Consider the following 17,496-nt stretch of genomic DNA (forward strand, 5'->3'; position numbering starts at 1 on the left):
TGTTGACCGTTGCCTTTTTTCCTTCGCGGAACTAGGCGGAAGTAGATGAGGTGCGGGACAGCTCTTAATGCTCGTCATAATAATGCGACATACATAATACCGTGGGCATGTGCCATATTATGTATGAGGACAACAACAACAACAACAATAATGCAACATTAGAATCCCCATGGGGCCAAAATGCGTCGCTGCTCACAAATTCATCCATGGACTGGAGAAAAATGACGTCACCAGACCGCAGCATTCCTCATTGGCTGGAAGTAACGACGCCGCCAAACCGGAAATATCGTCACTTCCGGTAAAAGAGTAAACATCTGCTGATGCTATCACACTGTCAACCCATGATGGAATAAGGTATCTCTGTGTGTGTGTGTTTTTCCCCATTGGAGGCACATGACTGCAAAGCTATGCTGATGTAACGAGCTTTTCGCTGAGCTCTGTCGGTCTTCTTTCGAGCGAGCCCTTCACTTCCGCCGCGTTGCCACAGCAATGTCCGCGTGGTGCCTTAAACGTTGCACAGCCCGATTATCCACCATTGAATCGGTACTGCAGAATGATTTTCATTGAGCCGATATTGTAAACTCAATTAACACAACCAATGCACGGTGCATGCCCGTAGCAGCACAAAAGTGAGGTGAGCGGTAGCACAGGAAAGGAGGAAGAGAGAGCAAGCGTGACGCAATGGGTGTGGCTTACATTACAGGCTGTCGGGACCAGTGCTCTTGACGAAACGCTGGTGATGGGAATAGCGACAATTTATGATGATGGGGATGATTAGTATGATAATGGGTGAAATGATGATATTCGAGTAATATTTTAAAGGGACTCAAACTCTCATTTCCTCTATCACCTCGTCGTCTTAATTCGCTCTTTAGTGTCATGCAATGTAACCTGCGACTTATGACTCCCTAGGTGCGTTTCTTCAATTTATTACGAGTATCTCATCCAGCGCAGTTGCGCAGTGGCTTTGGTGTTCGGCTACTGATCCCAGAGTACAAAGAAATCAATGCTAAGCCAATGCAATACAACAAAATTTCATAAAATACAGTGAGATGCGATACGGTATATAGTGCAGTGTAATACGATACACTACAATGCTGAACAATGCAAAGTGGCAAAATGACTGTAGAAGCAAAGGTAACAAAAAGAGAATTTTGTTACTTGTCAAAGCACTGTCTTGAAAACGTGCATTCAGTGTTATTTATTGACTAAAATGATCGAGTAATGGCTGTCTAAATTTAGAAGACTCGAGCTTGTTCACAATAGAGTTTGAGAGTTGGCTCCAATTTTCTGTTGCAGCTGGCAGAAAAGATCTCTTGGAGGATGTGATGCATGTAAAAGCTGGATACTGAGGAATTTAGAGAAGACGCGCTGTTCTGACGGGAGCTAGAAAAAATGTGTAACGAACGTCTGCAAAGTTTTAATACAATTTATGAAATTCATGGAGTTGCACGATCTTGTGTCAGTTCTCCAGTGCTTAGAGTAGAGGTTAAGTGCAGATTTGATGTGATAAAAGCAGCTAAACTCCTTTTCACAAAACTTACTTCGAAACCTCCTTTATGGATCAATAACATGATTCTCCCCTGACGGCCAGGCACTTCTAATCCGCCGTTCCCACTAGAAATGTTCTGAGGCATTTGGACGTTCATGCACACTGACACCGCAGACACGATACGAAGTTTCTTGAGAATAATCTCTTCAAAGAATGCCTCGCCACTCACAGGCCTCTCTATATAAAATAGTAAGGCTGCGAGTCCAGGCCGCAATTGTAAAAGAATTCAGGCTGCAGGCAGAGCTCTTTAGAGGGGCCCACTAGACCTCTTATGATGACAATGTGCGTATCGAAGCGCCATGAAAGGTGACCATGTTCTTGCTATGGACGAATTCGCAAAAGTTATGCGAAGCCTTGGCCAGGTTTTTGTGCGGGCCGGGAAGTAATACCAGCATCCAACCAAAGACCTGTGACAATTGCGATACGTTGGCCAAATCATCAAAAACGTTGACTGAAGAGAGTAAGGACCGCTTGCGCATTTATTCAATGTATCGACGCTGCGCAAACATGTTAACGTGAGTGCTAATCTTTGCTTTCATTCAGAAATTCTTCCATACGAAAATTTAGCACACTTATAAGAAGCCACTGCCTCCACATACGAATCAAAGCCCGATTTCAAGAAACTCCTCACGCAGCAGGAAGGAAGATGAAGAAGACATGCCAGCGAAACGGAGACATTGGCTCCGGCTTTTATGATCAATTTTGCAGTGTTAATTATTTGTTACTGCGGTATAACTATTACCATTGTATCCGTGAAGGTGCGGGTTATCAACCAGTACCGGCGGCTACCACAAGGTACGAGGTTTCGCCAATTTTCCGAGATATTCTGTGGAGGTCGGCGCCGTTCCTCTAAGCCTAAACGAAGAGTTTGGAACTGCCCATAGCGAGGCCTAACCTTGGCGTGGGAAGGCTATCGTCTCAGGCGGCGGCTGTACAAACCGAGATGGCGACGTCCATTGTTCTGGACCCGGCGATTTCCGGCGTTAGCCAGATGTGTGTTGAGGTACAAGGGGAAGAACTCTCTTCAGAGGAATTCAACAACGGTGCAGACTGGTCGCACGTTGGCCGGCGTGGTAAAGACCTTGGCCGGCGAAGGGTTTGCCGCTCGCCAGTCAACACCTACGACGAACAACTTTGCCAGGAAAGTGAAAGCTTCGATGACGAGGGCAGCAAGGATGCCGGACGCCCTACCACGAGAGGAGACCAAGGTGATAGTGCGGCCTCGGGGAGGCCTTAACATCGCGAGGACTCAGATCGCCACCGTGGCATCGGCCATCATGACGGCGGCGAACGTTTCAAGGGACGACGGGGCAGCGGATACTTTCTGCCCCAACTTACAACAAAACATTATGGTGGTGAGTACCCCCGATGATACACGTGCTACACGTTACGCTGAGATAAAATCGATCTGCATTGGTGGCACAGAACACGTGGTTGGCGCATATCAAACCGCGCCATACGGCACCGTTAAAGGCGTTATTAGAGGTATCCCAATAGAGGACTCCCCGGCCACAATCGACCGGAACATTGTCACCTCGAGAAATCCCTTGGCACTTGGCGCGAAGAGGATTGGCAGCTCGACCACAGTCATCGTGGCTTTCAGGGGCCTGAAGGTCCCGAATTACGTGTGCTATGGTCCCGTTCTTACCAGGTGCAGCCTATATCGAAAACAATTCGAAGTATGTAAGCAGTGCGGAACGGTGGGTCACCGCTGCGATGTTTGTCCAAACCCCCACGTGAAAGCTTGCTTCGCTTGCGGGGCCGCTGACCCCAAAAAAGACCATAGATGCACCCCCACTTGCAAATTGTGCGGAAGGCAACATCTGACCGGTGCCAAGGTTTGTAAGAATAGGTACAAGACCCCATACGTAGTTAAAAAGAGGCAATGGGAGCGCAAGATGGCCGAACTACAAGCGCAGCAGCCACAACTAGCTTCTCTCAGAGCTGAGGAATTTCCATCGCTGATGTCAAGACCTGTAACACCTGCCGGCCCAGCTGGTGGCCACGCGTCCGTCTCAAAGAGCAGGGTCAGCAAGAATAGGCAGCGTAGTGTTAGCCGTAAGCGATCACAGTCACGTGACCGCGTGAGCTGGGCCGATGCAGCAAGGCACGATGCCAAGAAAGCACAGGGGGGTACCACCACCACCACCACCACCTCTAATAGCACCGCAACCTGTAAGACCGTTAGCACCATCAAGAACGCCGACGGCAACAACAGCAAGTCGAGGGAAGACGAGGTGATGAGGACGTTGAAGGAAGCCAACGAGGCCCTCCGGCGCGAAATCAACGAGCTCATGATGAAAGTGAGTAGGCACGAGGCCACTATTAGCAAGATGGCAAACGAGATCGCGACAATCAAGAGCCTTCTGACTACTCATTTCACCAGCAACGAAACACCCCAGTCAGTATTATGTGACATCACACCGGGTAATCACAGTGCTGTACCACCAACATCCGCCGAGAAGGAACCGGCACCCAAGAGACGGTCAATCGAGAACCCGAAGGAGCGGAAGCTTAATGACCGGATGGACAACCTGAAAGATAAGGTTGACCACATCGAGGAGCATCTCGACGGGCTCGACGATTATATTAAAACAACCATCACCAAGATGATTAACGACAAGTTCGCCGCCATTGAGCTGACGTGTCAGCAGTTAACGAACGCAATACAGCAAATAACGCAGCAGTACAATCCGCAACAATCATGGCCGCTTCAGCAGCAGCACCAACTATAACAACAGTGAAGGGTCTCGTGACCTGGCACTGGAACTGTAACGGTTTCGCTAGTAAGAAGGCAGTCTTGCAGCAACACATAACACAAGTAGCACGCAAGCCCGACATCATCCTGATACAAGAGACTCGCACTGATGCGGTATCGCTACCTGGTTATCGGGTATACGCCAAGTCTCCGAAGGTCACCGGTGGTAGAGGGATATGCACATTGGTTCGCAAGGGACTCACCTTCATTGAGCATGAGTTGCAAAACAGTAAAATTGAATACACTCTCATCGAGGTCGTTATGGGCAAGAAACAAAAGAACAGCACTTTTCTGCTCAACGTCTACAGCAGCCCTTTACACAAGAAACAGAAATTCAAGACGCTCCTTCACATAGCAAGCACAGTGGCGGGGAATCACAGGCTCGTCGCCTGCGGGGACTTCAACGCGGCGCACCCGGCATGGGGATATAACAAGCAATTGGCCAAGGGGCGCGACCTGTTCCAAGACACAATAGACCTGGGCTTCACCCTCATCACAGACCCGACTGATCCTACGAGGATTGGGAACTCTGTGTCCAGAGACACGACGCCGGACCTTACGTTTGTGAAGAACGACGAGAAGGGCAGTATCTCCTGGCACAACACGGGGTGTGAGCTCGGTAGCGACCACTACATCGTAGAGGTCATCATACCAGAGGAGATCAAGGCCTCGCAGGACACCAGAAAACATAATTTTACGGATTGGGATGCCTTCCGTAGCCTATTACCAACGGAGGTGGAGGAAATCGAGAACATAGCAGAATGGTCAGCCCATATCGCGGGGAAGATCAAGGAGGCGACCAAGGTCATAGAAACGGATGAAAAGGTTGACAAGGTTGACAGCCGCCTGGCGCATTTAATCGCGGCAAAGCACTCTATCCTAAATAGATGGAAGAAGCAACGACTCCACTGGCGCCTCAGGAAGAAGGTGGCGGAGCTGAATCACGCCATCGAAGCCCATTGTCGGGTGCGCTGCACGCAACAGTGGAACGAAATCTGTAGCGCTGCAGACGGCCAAATGCATTGCGGTAGGACCTGGAACTTATTGCGGCATCTGCTCGACGAGACTAAAACAAAATCCCACCAACGCGACCGCCTCGCAAAGATCATTTACAGATCAGTCACAGAATACCGGGAACCCGAAGTAATCAGACGTATAGACAGCAAGTACCTCCCAATTACACCCACGGATAGCCATCCCGAGTACAGCGGTCAAGCTAACGAGAAGCTGGACCGCGACATCAGCGTCGAGGAGGTTCGAGCGGCTCTGCACCAACTAAACAGCAGGTCAGCGGTCGGCCCAGATAACATCTCGAACAGAGCACTCAAGAACCTCAGCGATGTGGCGATCGAGAACCTCACCGGTTATTACAATAAGTGCTGGAGGGCGGGGTCACTGCCCCAGCAGTGGAAGACTGCCAAAACAATCCTTATTCCCAAACCAGGCAGGCCACCGAACACGGACAACCTCCGGCGCATCTCGCTCACGTACTGCGTGGGCAAGGTGTTGGAGCACGTCCTCATGTGTAGGTGGCAGGATTACCTGGAGGAGTCGTGACTTTATCCCACCACGATCATTGGGTTTCGCCGTTCCCTCAGCACCCAAGATGCGATGATTCTCTTGAAAAATGATATCATTGACGCTGATACCCGAACGAATCAGGTGGTTCCTGGCGCATGCGGGCAACGATGCGTCGGAGAAGCACGCTAACCACAACGAGACGGCACATGCAGTGGCGCGAGCGCTAACCAACCGCGCCGCTGCAACCGACCGTCCAACGTGGTGTAGTGCCAAAGACCACATGACAACGTTCAATGAACTTACGCAGTTTTACCGCCTCGCTCGAAGGACTTTCCCACCCCCACACCCGGGACTAGGCCGAGTGGAGGCGGTGCTGTTTAGACAACTACAAACTGGTTCTTTACCAACCCCGGTGTTAATGACTCATCTATACCCAAACTTACATGAAAGTGATGTGTGTCGCGTGTGCCAGCGGGAGAGGGCAACTCTGACGCACATCCTGTGGGACTGCACAAAAGTCCCCGACGAGGCTTCTAAAAGCATAACGATTCCGCCGCGACTCGCGGCTGCGGCGGAATGCTCTGACCGTGACGTGCAAACCTGGGCCGTCCAGCAGGTCTCGACGGCTCTTGAGCGACAAAGGCCTCAGATCCTCCGCTGAGTTACCGCCTGGGCCCCCGTCACGGCGCCATTAGGTCATGATGCCATTAGGCCATGACGTAAAGTTGTTCCTCTTCCTCCTCACGCAGCAGAACTGTGTATGGTTGGTTGGGAGACTTTTTCGTCCTATGCAGGCAAATCTGTCGAAAGCGCGAGTGCGAGTCGATCACTAATCATTACAAATCAAAATCATTCAGGATTTGGCCCGCCTTCTCTACTCCAGTGTAGTGTGCACAGCACTGCAACTTTGGGAGAAGCAGCGTAGGATGTCACTCGCGTACCTACCATATGATTATGAAGTTTCCACAGTCATGTGGTGCGATGAAGCGTCTAGATCCACGCCCACTGACAGAAATGAAGATTCTCGGTCACTGGCCGCGGCGATCGTCGGCGGTGAAGGCCTACAAGGCACAGCTCCGCTTCTTGCGAACTTCTGGCCTGCACGATATGTTGTGACCTTTACGAACGCTGACTTTTCATAATTACCCTCCTTTCTCTTTCATTTTTATCCCTTCACCCCTTTCCCCTCGTGTAGGGTGGCAAACCGATTATGTTTCCGGTTAACCTCCCTGCCTTTCCGCTTCTTCATTCTCCTCCTCCTCCTCAACAGGCATGTGGGGAAGGCTCGCGCAGCATTGTCCGTTAGACGTTCCCTAATCGACAAACCACCTCTAAGAGCCATACATGCAAAGATTACTTTCAAAACTAATGAAATTACATTACCAAATACTATATTAGAAATATCGCGAATATATTTAAACTACATTACGAATTACTCCTCGCAAAAAGTACAATTACCTCCAAAAATTAGTGCAATTGCTTGCAAATTACTTCATAGTTTTGACGCGTACTTGAAGCACATTGGTCACAGCTTCAATTGGGTGTCGGGAATTTTGTCGCGCTTTTTGAACAGCCTGTCTTTGGTCGTTCTGAAAAGCTGCTCTCTTGGCGTAGATTGATGGCAAACATAATCGCAAAACACTTAATATTGTCGACATCGCTCTTTGTCCAACGATGGAGCTCATCGCTGAATGCGTCAAGTAGTCTCGTCGTCTTGATTTGTACGTAGTGTGATGATGACGATGAATTGACGAACTTCTTCGAAGACGTCCGCAGTTTTGGCATAGTAGCGCTTTACTTGAAGTATCGCTGCATCTCATATATCGGGTGCTTAACACCGCCACTATACGAACTGTCAGCACTATTCCTGACGGGGGCATATACGACGATACAGCCCGTGGTGGGTGTTGCCCAAATAGGTTGCTGCGCTTCGGAGATGGCCAATGTCGCCCATTTACAGAAACGCGACGGACAATTTCGCCTACGTCACGCACAACATACCATTCGGCCTTAAGATGCTCCGTAGCGAAAAGGAATAGCGAACCATCATTTCAGCATTCTTAATGCTGCCTGTTGGTTCCCATTCCACTTTTCTTTGTATACGGCTCTTGGCCGCGGCCGTCTAGCCCGGTATCCGAGGTCGGCCATCAAAGCCGCTCACGAGGAAGGACAAACCACAGGGACTGCCGAGGGAAAGGAATATCAACGAAGAGAGAGGAGGAGGCTGCCAGAGTGGAGAGAGTGAGGATGGTTTATAGCGTGTATACGCTCTCATTGGTTATGCCCCTTTCCCTGTGCTTTGAGGATAGGCCAGGAAGGGGGGGGGGATGACATCGCGGTTTCTTTTGTCTCTACGATGCCCGGCCCGCCGCGTCGCGGTGCTCCACTGACGCCGGCCATGGCCATGAATGCCAAGTGGCGCCCCTCGACGAGAATCAGCAATGAAGACGGCGGCGGTGGCGTGGCGCCATTTTTACCGTATTATATAAGCGTCCCCTTTTCCTCCGAACACCCTTCTCGCTTGCGTCGTCCACCCGCATATATATATATGCCGATATAGAAGTATATAAATGTGTCCATATACGCGCAACCAGCGCGCGGTCGCACGCTCCAGACTTTGGCCGGCCAGCGGCGGTCGCTGAACGGAAGAAGCCGCGTTACGTTCCCCCCCCCCCCCCCCCTTCCCCGTCTTTATTTTTTGCCGCAAAAAGGTCCTGCACCCCAATGGTGCAACGGTTCGCTGGTTCCGCGGTCCTTCGCCGATGTTTTCTTTATTTTTTGTGAGCGCGTTTGCTAATCGAACTTTTCTGTCCTTGTGTCTCATCTTGTTTGCGTTTCCAGGTGCCCCCGACACGTGTCTTTTGCTTTTTGGGCCTCCGACACGGTTGTGTTTACGCCGACAGTGGTTTTGTTTTGGACCTTCTCGCACGTTTTTTTTTTTTTCAGTTTACTTTACGCGGCTTTCGACGCGTCTGGCGGCGCGTTCTATCCCCCCTCCCCCCTTTTCTCTCTCTATCTCTTTTTGAAAAGTTATAGCCGCGAGAAAGCGGTTGCAAAGAATGCGCGCCGCGGAACCGGCCGCGTGTCGTATTGATTTCCCATGTGCGCCAGAAATTTAGGTGGCCGCCTGCATTTGAATACAAATTCTTGGACGCCGCTCAGCCGTGGGGCCGCCGAAGCGAAGTGCAATGTCGAGAAAGGTATTGCGCCTCCCTTCCGCTGTTGTCGTTTTCGATTTTTCTCCCTCTTTTCTTTTCCTTCTCTCCGCTCCTGTTTATTCAGATTTAATGCGGTGGAAGCGAACCCGCTCTCTGTGGCTCCTGAGGGAAACGCGGGGAACAAGAATAGATGTTACCAACTTTGATAGGGACACTTGTTCATTTTTTTGCTTATATTTAGTTATATTTGTTGAAGTTATGTTTGTTTATATGAGAACGCCGCATAAAAATAAAGAAGGATTGCATGAAGAATTTTGGAGTATCCTGAATTTTTTTTGCGCTTCAACCCTACTGAACTTAAAGGAAGAGCGCTTCAGAGCTCATTTTTACACTGCTTGCACCGTAAAGGACGGCAGGCGCTAAAGATTCTCATATATGGACTAGGCCTTAGTTTATACGACAGTGTTAGATAAATGTATTACCTCCGTGCTTTTATCTTGCACAGAAGCGCCGTAGTTTGCCTCGAATGCCGAGTTCAGGGCGTCAGCTTTACCTGGATTACAAGCTACACACAAGGTCTGGATTACAAGCTGCATGTACGTGGATTACAGGCTACACACGAGCAGTAGCTGTGGCGGAAACAGACGGCGGAGCTTCTGCACGTTCTCGCCTTCCCTGCACTTAAACTGGTGAGCGCCTGGTGTCTTATCGCTACTCAAATTCCGAAAGTATGGTTGTGATTTCATTCAGCAATACAATGAGACGCTGCGTTTCATTAAGCGACTAGGATCGCTGTAGATATGAGAGTGCTAATCACTGCATACATGAAATTTTAAATATTACAGCCCGCAGTTCTGTTTAGCTTTCCGAATACGAATATGACGGTGCTCGCTCGTATTTCGCACCTTTCTTCGTAGTCATCCTGCTGTGTTCAATGACCTTGTTGTTTCAGTTATACCCCTGCAAAGCTTGTCAAAACCTTAATCTCGATAGCGTTGTCTTTAATTTTATCGAAACGATCTATCACATTTGAGTGGAGGCAGAATCCGTGTACTTATCCTTCGATTTCACCTCAAGGCGCAATCCATGGCTGTGGACGGTGAATTGGCATCAGAGACGTGGAGTCACAAACGTGTGTGCCTTGTGAACATTCCGCAGGTTCTATAGCGTGACGTATTCGGCGATTCAGGCTGCGAATGGCGATGAAACGTACACAAAATAAATTGTAATAATGGTCTTTATTGATGTAACGGACATGTTTTTTTTTCAGTGTTTAACCGCACAGGAGAGGCTTTTCACCAAAGTCGAATCCTGCCCTGCTTGGGCAGGGTACCAATATCTGGCGCTGAACTTTATACGCTTGTTGTGAGCTTCTTATCTATGAGCGTCGTTTCAACTAAACAAAAAAATGGAAACAGCGTTAAAGTGAGAATTATTCGGGAAAAGGGATGTCTTTTACAGCGCGGAGCATTTCTGTCGCGAAAACCTTTTGCGTGGCGTATTCGAAGAGTTGAATCATCGTAAAGTAGAACTCGTGCTCCAAGAACTCGTACCACATTGGACGTGGATACTTTTGAGCCACACTGTTCGCCATCCCGTCGTACCTAGGCGAGAACTCAACTTTGACCGGAAGGGACCTCTCGAACGTCACGGTAAGCGGGCCCTTGACTGCGTGAAAGGTGCCGTTCACCTTCACGTTACGCCGCTCGATGTTCTTGTGAGTTGCAGTTGCGTTAACGACGACAAGGTAGTCCAGATCGGTAAGGAGGTCACAGCGCACTGTCGTTCGGCGTTCGTCGACGACCCGGGTTACTTGGCAGTCGCCGTCGCGCCGAATCTGTCGGAAGCCGGTCATGTTGATGGTGACGAATCGCACCGACACGTAGAGGTGGTTTCCGTTAATGGGCTGGAAGTTGCGTCTCGTCAGCGGGTCAAGGATCCCCATGCGTCGAGGCAGCTCGAACTCGATGACCGAGTCGACGTAGGCGTTGGCATCTTCCACGATGGGGTTAACGTCTTCGGCTGTGACGTCGCCGGAGAGCCCGTGGGTGCCTGCATGCAAGCAGGTGCGATGGCTATTTAATGTAACGAACTTCGCTTATAGAAACATTATAGTTTCCGCTCTTCGCACGCTATATGTACCGCTACGGTTTTCTTCTCGCATATTCACGACTTCAATAAAATCATTAATGTAAACAACAAATGCAGAACCGGAAGCCTTTCCCTTCCCCCCCCCCCCTCGTGTTTATCTCTCTCTCTTAATTAACGTGCTCGCCGAGGCTGTTGTGTGCGATTCCGTACAGACAGATCCGACCTCCATATGAAAAGAGCGTTATGTTCCCAAAATTGGACGTTATTCTCGTCTCTGCTATGAGCACATGTCAGTTTTATTTTTATATCTTTGTCCCTAAAGAGTCGATTTACATGTTTTTTCTTTTCAATTATCTTTGCTCTAGTACATAAAAAAGTGCCGACTAACCTCGTTTTGACTGGTTCGTTTCTCTCTTACTGTTTTAGACTTGAGTAAACAGGTACAAGCTGAGAGAGGCTTATTTACTATAAGAGGAAAGGTCTCCACGACGCGCGAAAAACAATCTTGCTACATGGATGGCTAGCTTGTCAACGATCGTATTATTTCATCATACTCTACAGCATGCTCGTCCGACTTTCCGCAGCTTTAATGGCGAGCCACTGTCTAACAACCGAGCTACCAGCTTCAACTGCTACCCACGTATGGTGGAGACTTCTGTCCCCGACTGTGCATGACATTTGTTTCGCTGATTTTGTACGTGGTTATGCCAAGAAACAGCACCACATGCCGGAGCAACACATTGAAATAAGTTACACAAAACTACTGATTCTGTTGTTTTTCTTGCTCTCGAAGGAAGATGTAACCGCGAAGGCCTTAAATTTTTTGTTCATGCAGCCAAGTTTTTTATGATATTCGCACGAGTGAAATAATGAGAAAATTAAATTTCTTACCTGCTACAAAGGCAATCAAGAGGAGAGCTGTCCACATTTTGCTGCAACATGAAAAGATAGTGCGTTAATATTATAATTACATTAACGTTCAGAGACAGGATATTTCTTTAACGTGGCTAATCTGTTTCTTTAACATTTATTCCAAGACCAGTTTAGAGAGAGTGTGAATGAAGAAAAATTGCTCACTACAAAAGAAAAGAAACAATGCACGATGGCAACAGTTAAGCCCGTGGGCTTCGCTGTGTCACAGGGCATTAAAGAACCGCAGGTGGTCGAAATTAATCCGGTTCCTTGCACAGCATAGTTCCTCATAGTCCACGTGTCTCTTCGGGATGTTAAACACACAGTTTCCAACTTTGCATTGTTAGCAACAGTTGAGGTGTGGCGTATTTCGCTTGCTGCATCGGCTGTGAATGACGTCACACATTTTCTATTCGAAAACGCAGAATAATTTCTTGGAGATGCCATATGCTATAATCATCATCGTTGTCATATTTCATAGCGCCAGCCGCTAGTGAAAAAATGTGCAGAGGTCGCGTCGTCTGGGAGCTGTAAGGCGCGCGGAAGCCCTGACGTCTCAGTTCCCGCGATAGACGCAGATCGTGGGATCTGTTTCCCCGAAGTTGCTCTCTGTCCGCTAGGTTGTGTTACAGACCTCATTCGAACCGACACCTCTTTCAGTGCGACTTGAGAACCCGAAAAGAGTGATCAACAAAGCTGGTGCATTCTAAAGAAGCGCGAGAACTTCACCGTGAGCGTAGTCGTGAACGCAAGCTGTTGCGCCGTCAAGACCCGGAGGTGCGCGCTCGCGAAGCTGATTCAAAAAAGAGAGACAGTGATGAGTGTGGCTGGGTGAGTGTGGCTTTGAACGCAGCCGAGCTCGTGGTATTGAGCGTATGAGACGACGGCTTCAAAACCCCAGGAGAGAAACAGAAGAACGGAAAGGCAGGGAGGTTAACCAGGCGATGCCCAGTAGGCTACCCTACACGTGGCGATGGAAACAAAGAGAAAAAAAAAGAGAAGAGCGGCAACGAAATGAGTTTTTCACGTGTCCATCGAGCATTTTGACAATAGGACGGAGGGCGTTAACTTAAAGGTTAAAGTATGTGCTAACTATCTGTGAATGTTTCTTTTTTAGCGCACCAAATATATCCGTAAAGCGAATCCAGCGTGCTCAATACAAATGGAGCAGCGAAGCTTACCTGTCTGCTTTTCCTTGTGTCGCTGACCGTAATGATCTGTGCATCGACAGGCCAGCCGTTTATCTCCTCCTTCGTTTGACTGCGCAAACGATGGAATTAAAGATATCCAATTCACTGCACAATGGAGTCTTTGTTCCACTGATACGACTGTTGTTCTAGACACACGAAGCCCACCTGACTGCCGTCACAAAGAGGAAAAGGTTGTCTGTTCGTTTTGATAACTCGCGTGTCTCCTGTTCTTTTTATCGTCGGTCTTATCTCGCTCTCATTTGGCGCCTGGATTGCTCTGATTGGCTTGGCAAAGACGGAGCACGAATGCCGTCTGATTTTATAGTATTAGTTACTTTTCTTTAGGTGAATGACGTGGGTGAAACGTGCCGGAGGAATGTCACTCGATCTTGACTCAGAACTTTGATGCGCTTCAAGGTTGAGTAAATCGCCACCTTCACCCAATATGCGCTGAACATTGTGTAATACTCCGAGACTGCTCTATCACCTTTAAGTCATCAAGCCCTGGTAAGAATTGTCCAGCATTGAATTTGTGCTAAATTTATCTTCTTTTTTTAGTTTTTGTCTATAGTGCACACTTCGGTATGCTACTAGACCAAACAGGTATTTCCTAGTACTTAGAAAATGACTGCACATAATTCGTTTCTGCTAGTGAAAAAAAAATAACCAAAGGTGAATGCACAGCTAGGCAATGAACGAAACATAAGTAGAACATGAAAGCAAAGCGCGAGATACAATAACTCCAAACATAGCATAAAGATCGAAAAATATGCACAATCTCAGTGACGGGGCTCGGGCAGTAAACCACTGCACGACGTGCATTTCGCCATAGTTGAGGGGCGAAGAATCAAATCGAATAATGATGGGGAAAAAAAAAAACAAGTGCAGCGGCCTGAAGATAACTCGGGAACACCACCGTAATTTCTGGCATTCAGTCCGCACCCGGTACATAGCCTGCAGAAGCAATGAGAGCATTAAAATGTATCTGCGTGCGCAGCGTAAGTATCGCAAAGCCTCGTAATAGAATAAGTGTGGGGAATTTTTTAAGATATATATTACGATACTTGAAAAAAGAAAAATTTGTAGTCCACACCTATAGATATTCCGCAAAACACTAAATTCCTACTTTTAAATGGCTATAGTTCGTGGACAGTAGACGAGAAATTGCGATATGCTTACGCCTACAGAGCACGATTAACAGCGAGCGTTCGATGACACGTCACGAGTCAGATAAAAGAGAGACAATGGCTGATAGTGCTCTCCACTCGGCGATTGTGCGGAGGAAAAAGGAATTTTGATATTATTAGGATCGCGTACCTCGTCGGCTTTTGAATTACGGGAGTAACGGTGCCTTCTTTGAACGGAACGGAATTGGCTTTACGCAGAATTGAGTTAGCGTCGACCTAATTATCGTAAAGCAAATGCACTAACTTCACACTTGATGGCTGCTTTCGTTCTTGAAATTCTCAGGCCATTGCTAACAGGCGTGGCTGCTGTGTGTGAGCCTGCCGACTTTTATTAAAGAAGCGAACTGCTCGCTTTCGGACTGTATTTAGTCAAGGGTTTCCTTGACATACATGCACATTCTAGTTTTATTTATTTATTTATTTATTTACAATACCCTCACGGCCTTTTTAGAAAAGACATTAAAGAGGGGTGTGGGCTAAGCAAACAAAACAAAAATGCATATCTGAAGTGTTTACAGGGGCACCAATAACAGCAGTAACACGATGACAAATAAAACAATAAATACAATAAGCAACAACACAATATATATAATCTTGTCAATATACAATATTAGCTAAAACAGTACGAAAGATTGAGTTGTCGTTGATGGAAACAATGTTTCTGGGAAGGTGGTTCCATTCCGTTGATGTTCGAGCCACGATTGACTGCAGGAAGGCCTGTGTGTTAAATCTTTCGAGACAGACTTCGTGATGGTGATCTAAGCTATGTGATATATAATGAGGTTGAAGAACGAATTCGTTACTCAGGATAGGATGATGATAGAGCTTATGAAACAGAACTACTCGAGCTATTTTACGTCGCGATGTTAAAGATGTAAGTTGAAGGACGCAATTCATGACTATAATACTTTCAGTTCGGCTGTAATTAAAGTAAATAAAACAAACGGAGTTATCCTGAACAAGTTCATTGGCGGTGATTAGTGTTTCGTAACTTGGGTCCAATACAAATGATGCATATTCTAGTTTTGAGCGTATTAGAGTCTTGTACAGGAGAAATTTAATAAGCACGGAGCTGTCGAAAAGTTACGGCGTTGATAATCAAGCATGCGGTTATCATTGTTAATTACATAGTGCAATGTTAGTTACAATGCTAATTACATATGAACACATTCCGTTACACCCCAGGTTACTTCTGGTATTTACGTTTATAATGGAAGCAAAGCTTCTCAGAAAATGTGAGTCGTTAAGTGATTTTAGTTTTTTCCCGCAATGCAGACACATTAGCCTTGTGTTCGGCGCATGATGGCCTTAGTTACCTATATGTCACAGAACCCAATACTACAACAACATCTGCTGATTAATGCATTTCGATACTTTCGACATCTCTGCCTTCACAAAGAGGCCTCTGAAGGGTACCTCAGCATTGGTTAAGTTGTTGGCTCCTCACTACAGCACCGTGATTGATGACCACGCTCATGACGTAGCGAGATATGGCATAAAATCATGCCCCGTTCCTCCATTCGAAGCGATACGACAAGGCTTGAGGGCTTTGTCGATTGACGCTTACAGCATACCCTGTCATGCGACTCGGGGCGGCGGTACGGTTCCTTCCGCCGTTTCGACCCGAACCGATTTCCGCATACTGCGCGATCTGGATATGCATGTCTACGGTGCGGTTACATCCTTTGAGTTCGTTTCAGAGTGAAATGAGAAATCACGGAATACAAAAGTCCAACATGCGGCGTCCGTGATGCACCCGAAAATCTGATTAGCGGAATCAGACATTTGACAACCTCAGGTAATAGTCCGAAGAATGAAGTAAGCCTGCATTATGATGCTTGGAATGAGAATACAAATCATGATCAATGATTTGGGCAGAGCAGGAGGGTGGGTCTAAAAATTAACATGCACAAAACCAAAATAATATTCAACGGTCTAGCAAGGGACAATCAGTTCACAATTGGCAGCGAGGGGCTGGAAGTGGTAAATATCTACTTAGGGCGGGTAGCGACATCTGATCCGGATCATGAGAGGGAAATAACTAGAAGGATAGGAATGGGGTGGAGCGCATATGGCAGGTTCTCTCGGATCATGAATGGTAGTTTACCGATATCCCTCATGAGAAAAGTGTACAACAGCTGTATCTTACCGGTACTCAACTACGGGGCAGAAACGCGGAGGCTAACGAAAAGGGTTCAGCTCAAGTTGAGGACAACGCAGCGGGCTATGGAAAGAAAAATGATAGGTGTAACGTTAAGAGACCCGAAGCGGGCAGGGTGGGTGAGGGTACAAACGCGAGTTAATGACATCCTAGAAGAAATCAAGAGGAAGAAATGGACTTGGACAGGGCATGTAACGCGAAGGAAAGATAACCGCTGGTCCTTAAGGGTAACGGAGTGGATTGTAAGAGAAGGCAAGCGTAGCAGGGGGCAGCAGAAAGTTAGGTGAGTGGATGAGATTAGGAAGTTTGCAGGCATAGGGTGGGCGCAGCTAGCAAAGGACAGGGTTAATTGGAGAGACATGGGAGAGGCCTTTGCCCTGCAGTGGGTGTAGTCAAGCTGATGATGATGATGATGCTTGGCTCATCCTGGCTCAATATCTTTAATCTTGAGGCTCTGAATACTCAGCACTGAATATGACTAATGGTATTTAACTATCAAATAACCAGAATTCATTAGCGCACTGTGAAAAACCTAGTGTGTGTGTGTGTGTGTGTGTGTGTGTGTGTGTGTGTGTGTGTGTGTGTGTGTGTGTGTGTGTGTGTGTGTGTGTGTGTGTGTGTGTGTGTGTGTGTGTGTGTGTGTGTGTGTGTGTGTGTGTGTGTGTGTGTGTGTGTGTGTGTGTGTGTGTGTGTGTGTGTGTGTGTGTGTGTGTGTGTGTGTGTGTGTGTGTGTGTGTGTGTGTGTGTGTGTGTGTGTGTGTGTGAGAGAGAGAGAGAGAGAGAGAGAGAGAGAGAGAGAGAAACTTTTGTGTTGGTGTGTGTCACTGTATATTTATGATTAGTGTTCCAGGTATGCCACAATAGACAAAGTCATCAGCCACCATTAAGGAACGCGTTGTTTTCCTCTGATATATATAATAGCTCGCATAAATCAATGTCATTTAAACTAAGACAGCGGTATAGGAC

At 47.6% G+C, this 17,496-nt stretch overlaps 2 protein-coding genes across 2 annotated transcripts; one reads left to right on the forward strand and one right to left on the reverse strand.

Moving 5' to 3' along the window:
* Positions 1-4,571: 4,571 nt before the first annotated feature.
* On the forward strand, positions 4,572-5,867 carry LOC144095334 (uncharacterized). Its single transcript, XM_077629100.1, has one exon. It carries the CDS (start codon positions 4,572-4,574, stop codon positions 5,865-5,867), a length of 1,296 nt encoding a protein of 431 aa, XP_077485226.1.
* A 4,341-nt stretch (positions 5,868-10,208) lies between these two features.
* LOC144093773 (uncharacterized) lies at positions 10,209-13,286 on the reverse strand. The gene is made up of 3 exons (XM_077627474.1): positions 13,174-13,286; positions 11,972-12,012; positions 10,209-11,041 (listed from the first exon to the last, which is right to left on the reverse strand). The coding sequence occupies exons 1-3, from the start codon at positions 13,215-13,217 to the stop codon at positions 10,422-10,424; spliced, it is 705 nt and encodes a 234-aa protein (XP_077483600.1). The 5' UTR covers positions 13,218-13,286; the 3' UTR covers positions 10,209-10,421.
* Positions 13,287-17,496: the final 4,210 nt, after the last annotated feature.

Source organism: Amblyomma americanum, chromosome 6, assembly GCF_052857255.1.
Source record: "Amblyomma americanum isolate KBUSLIRL-KWMA chromosome 6, ASM5285725v1, whole genome shotgun sequence".
Lineage (NCBI taxonomy): Eukaryota > Metazoa > Arthropoda > Arachnida > Ixodida > Ixodidae > Amblyomma > Amblyomma americanum.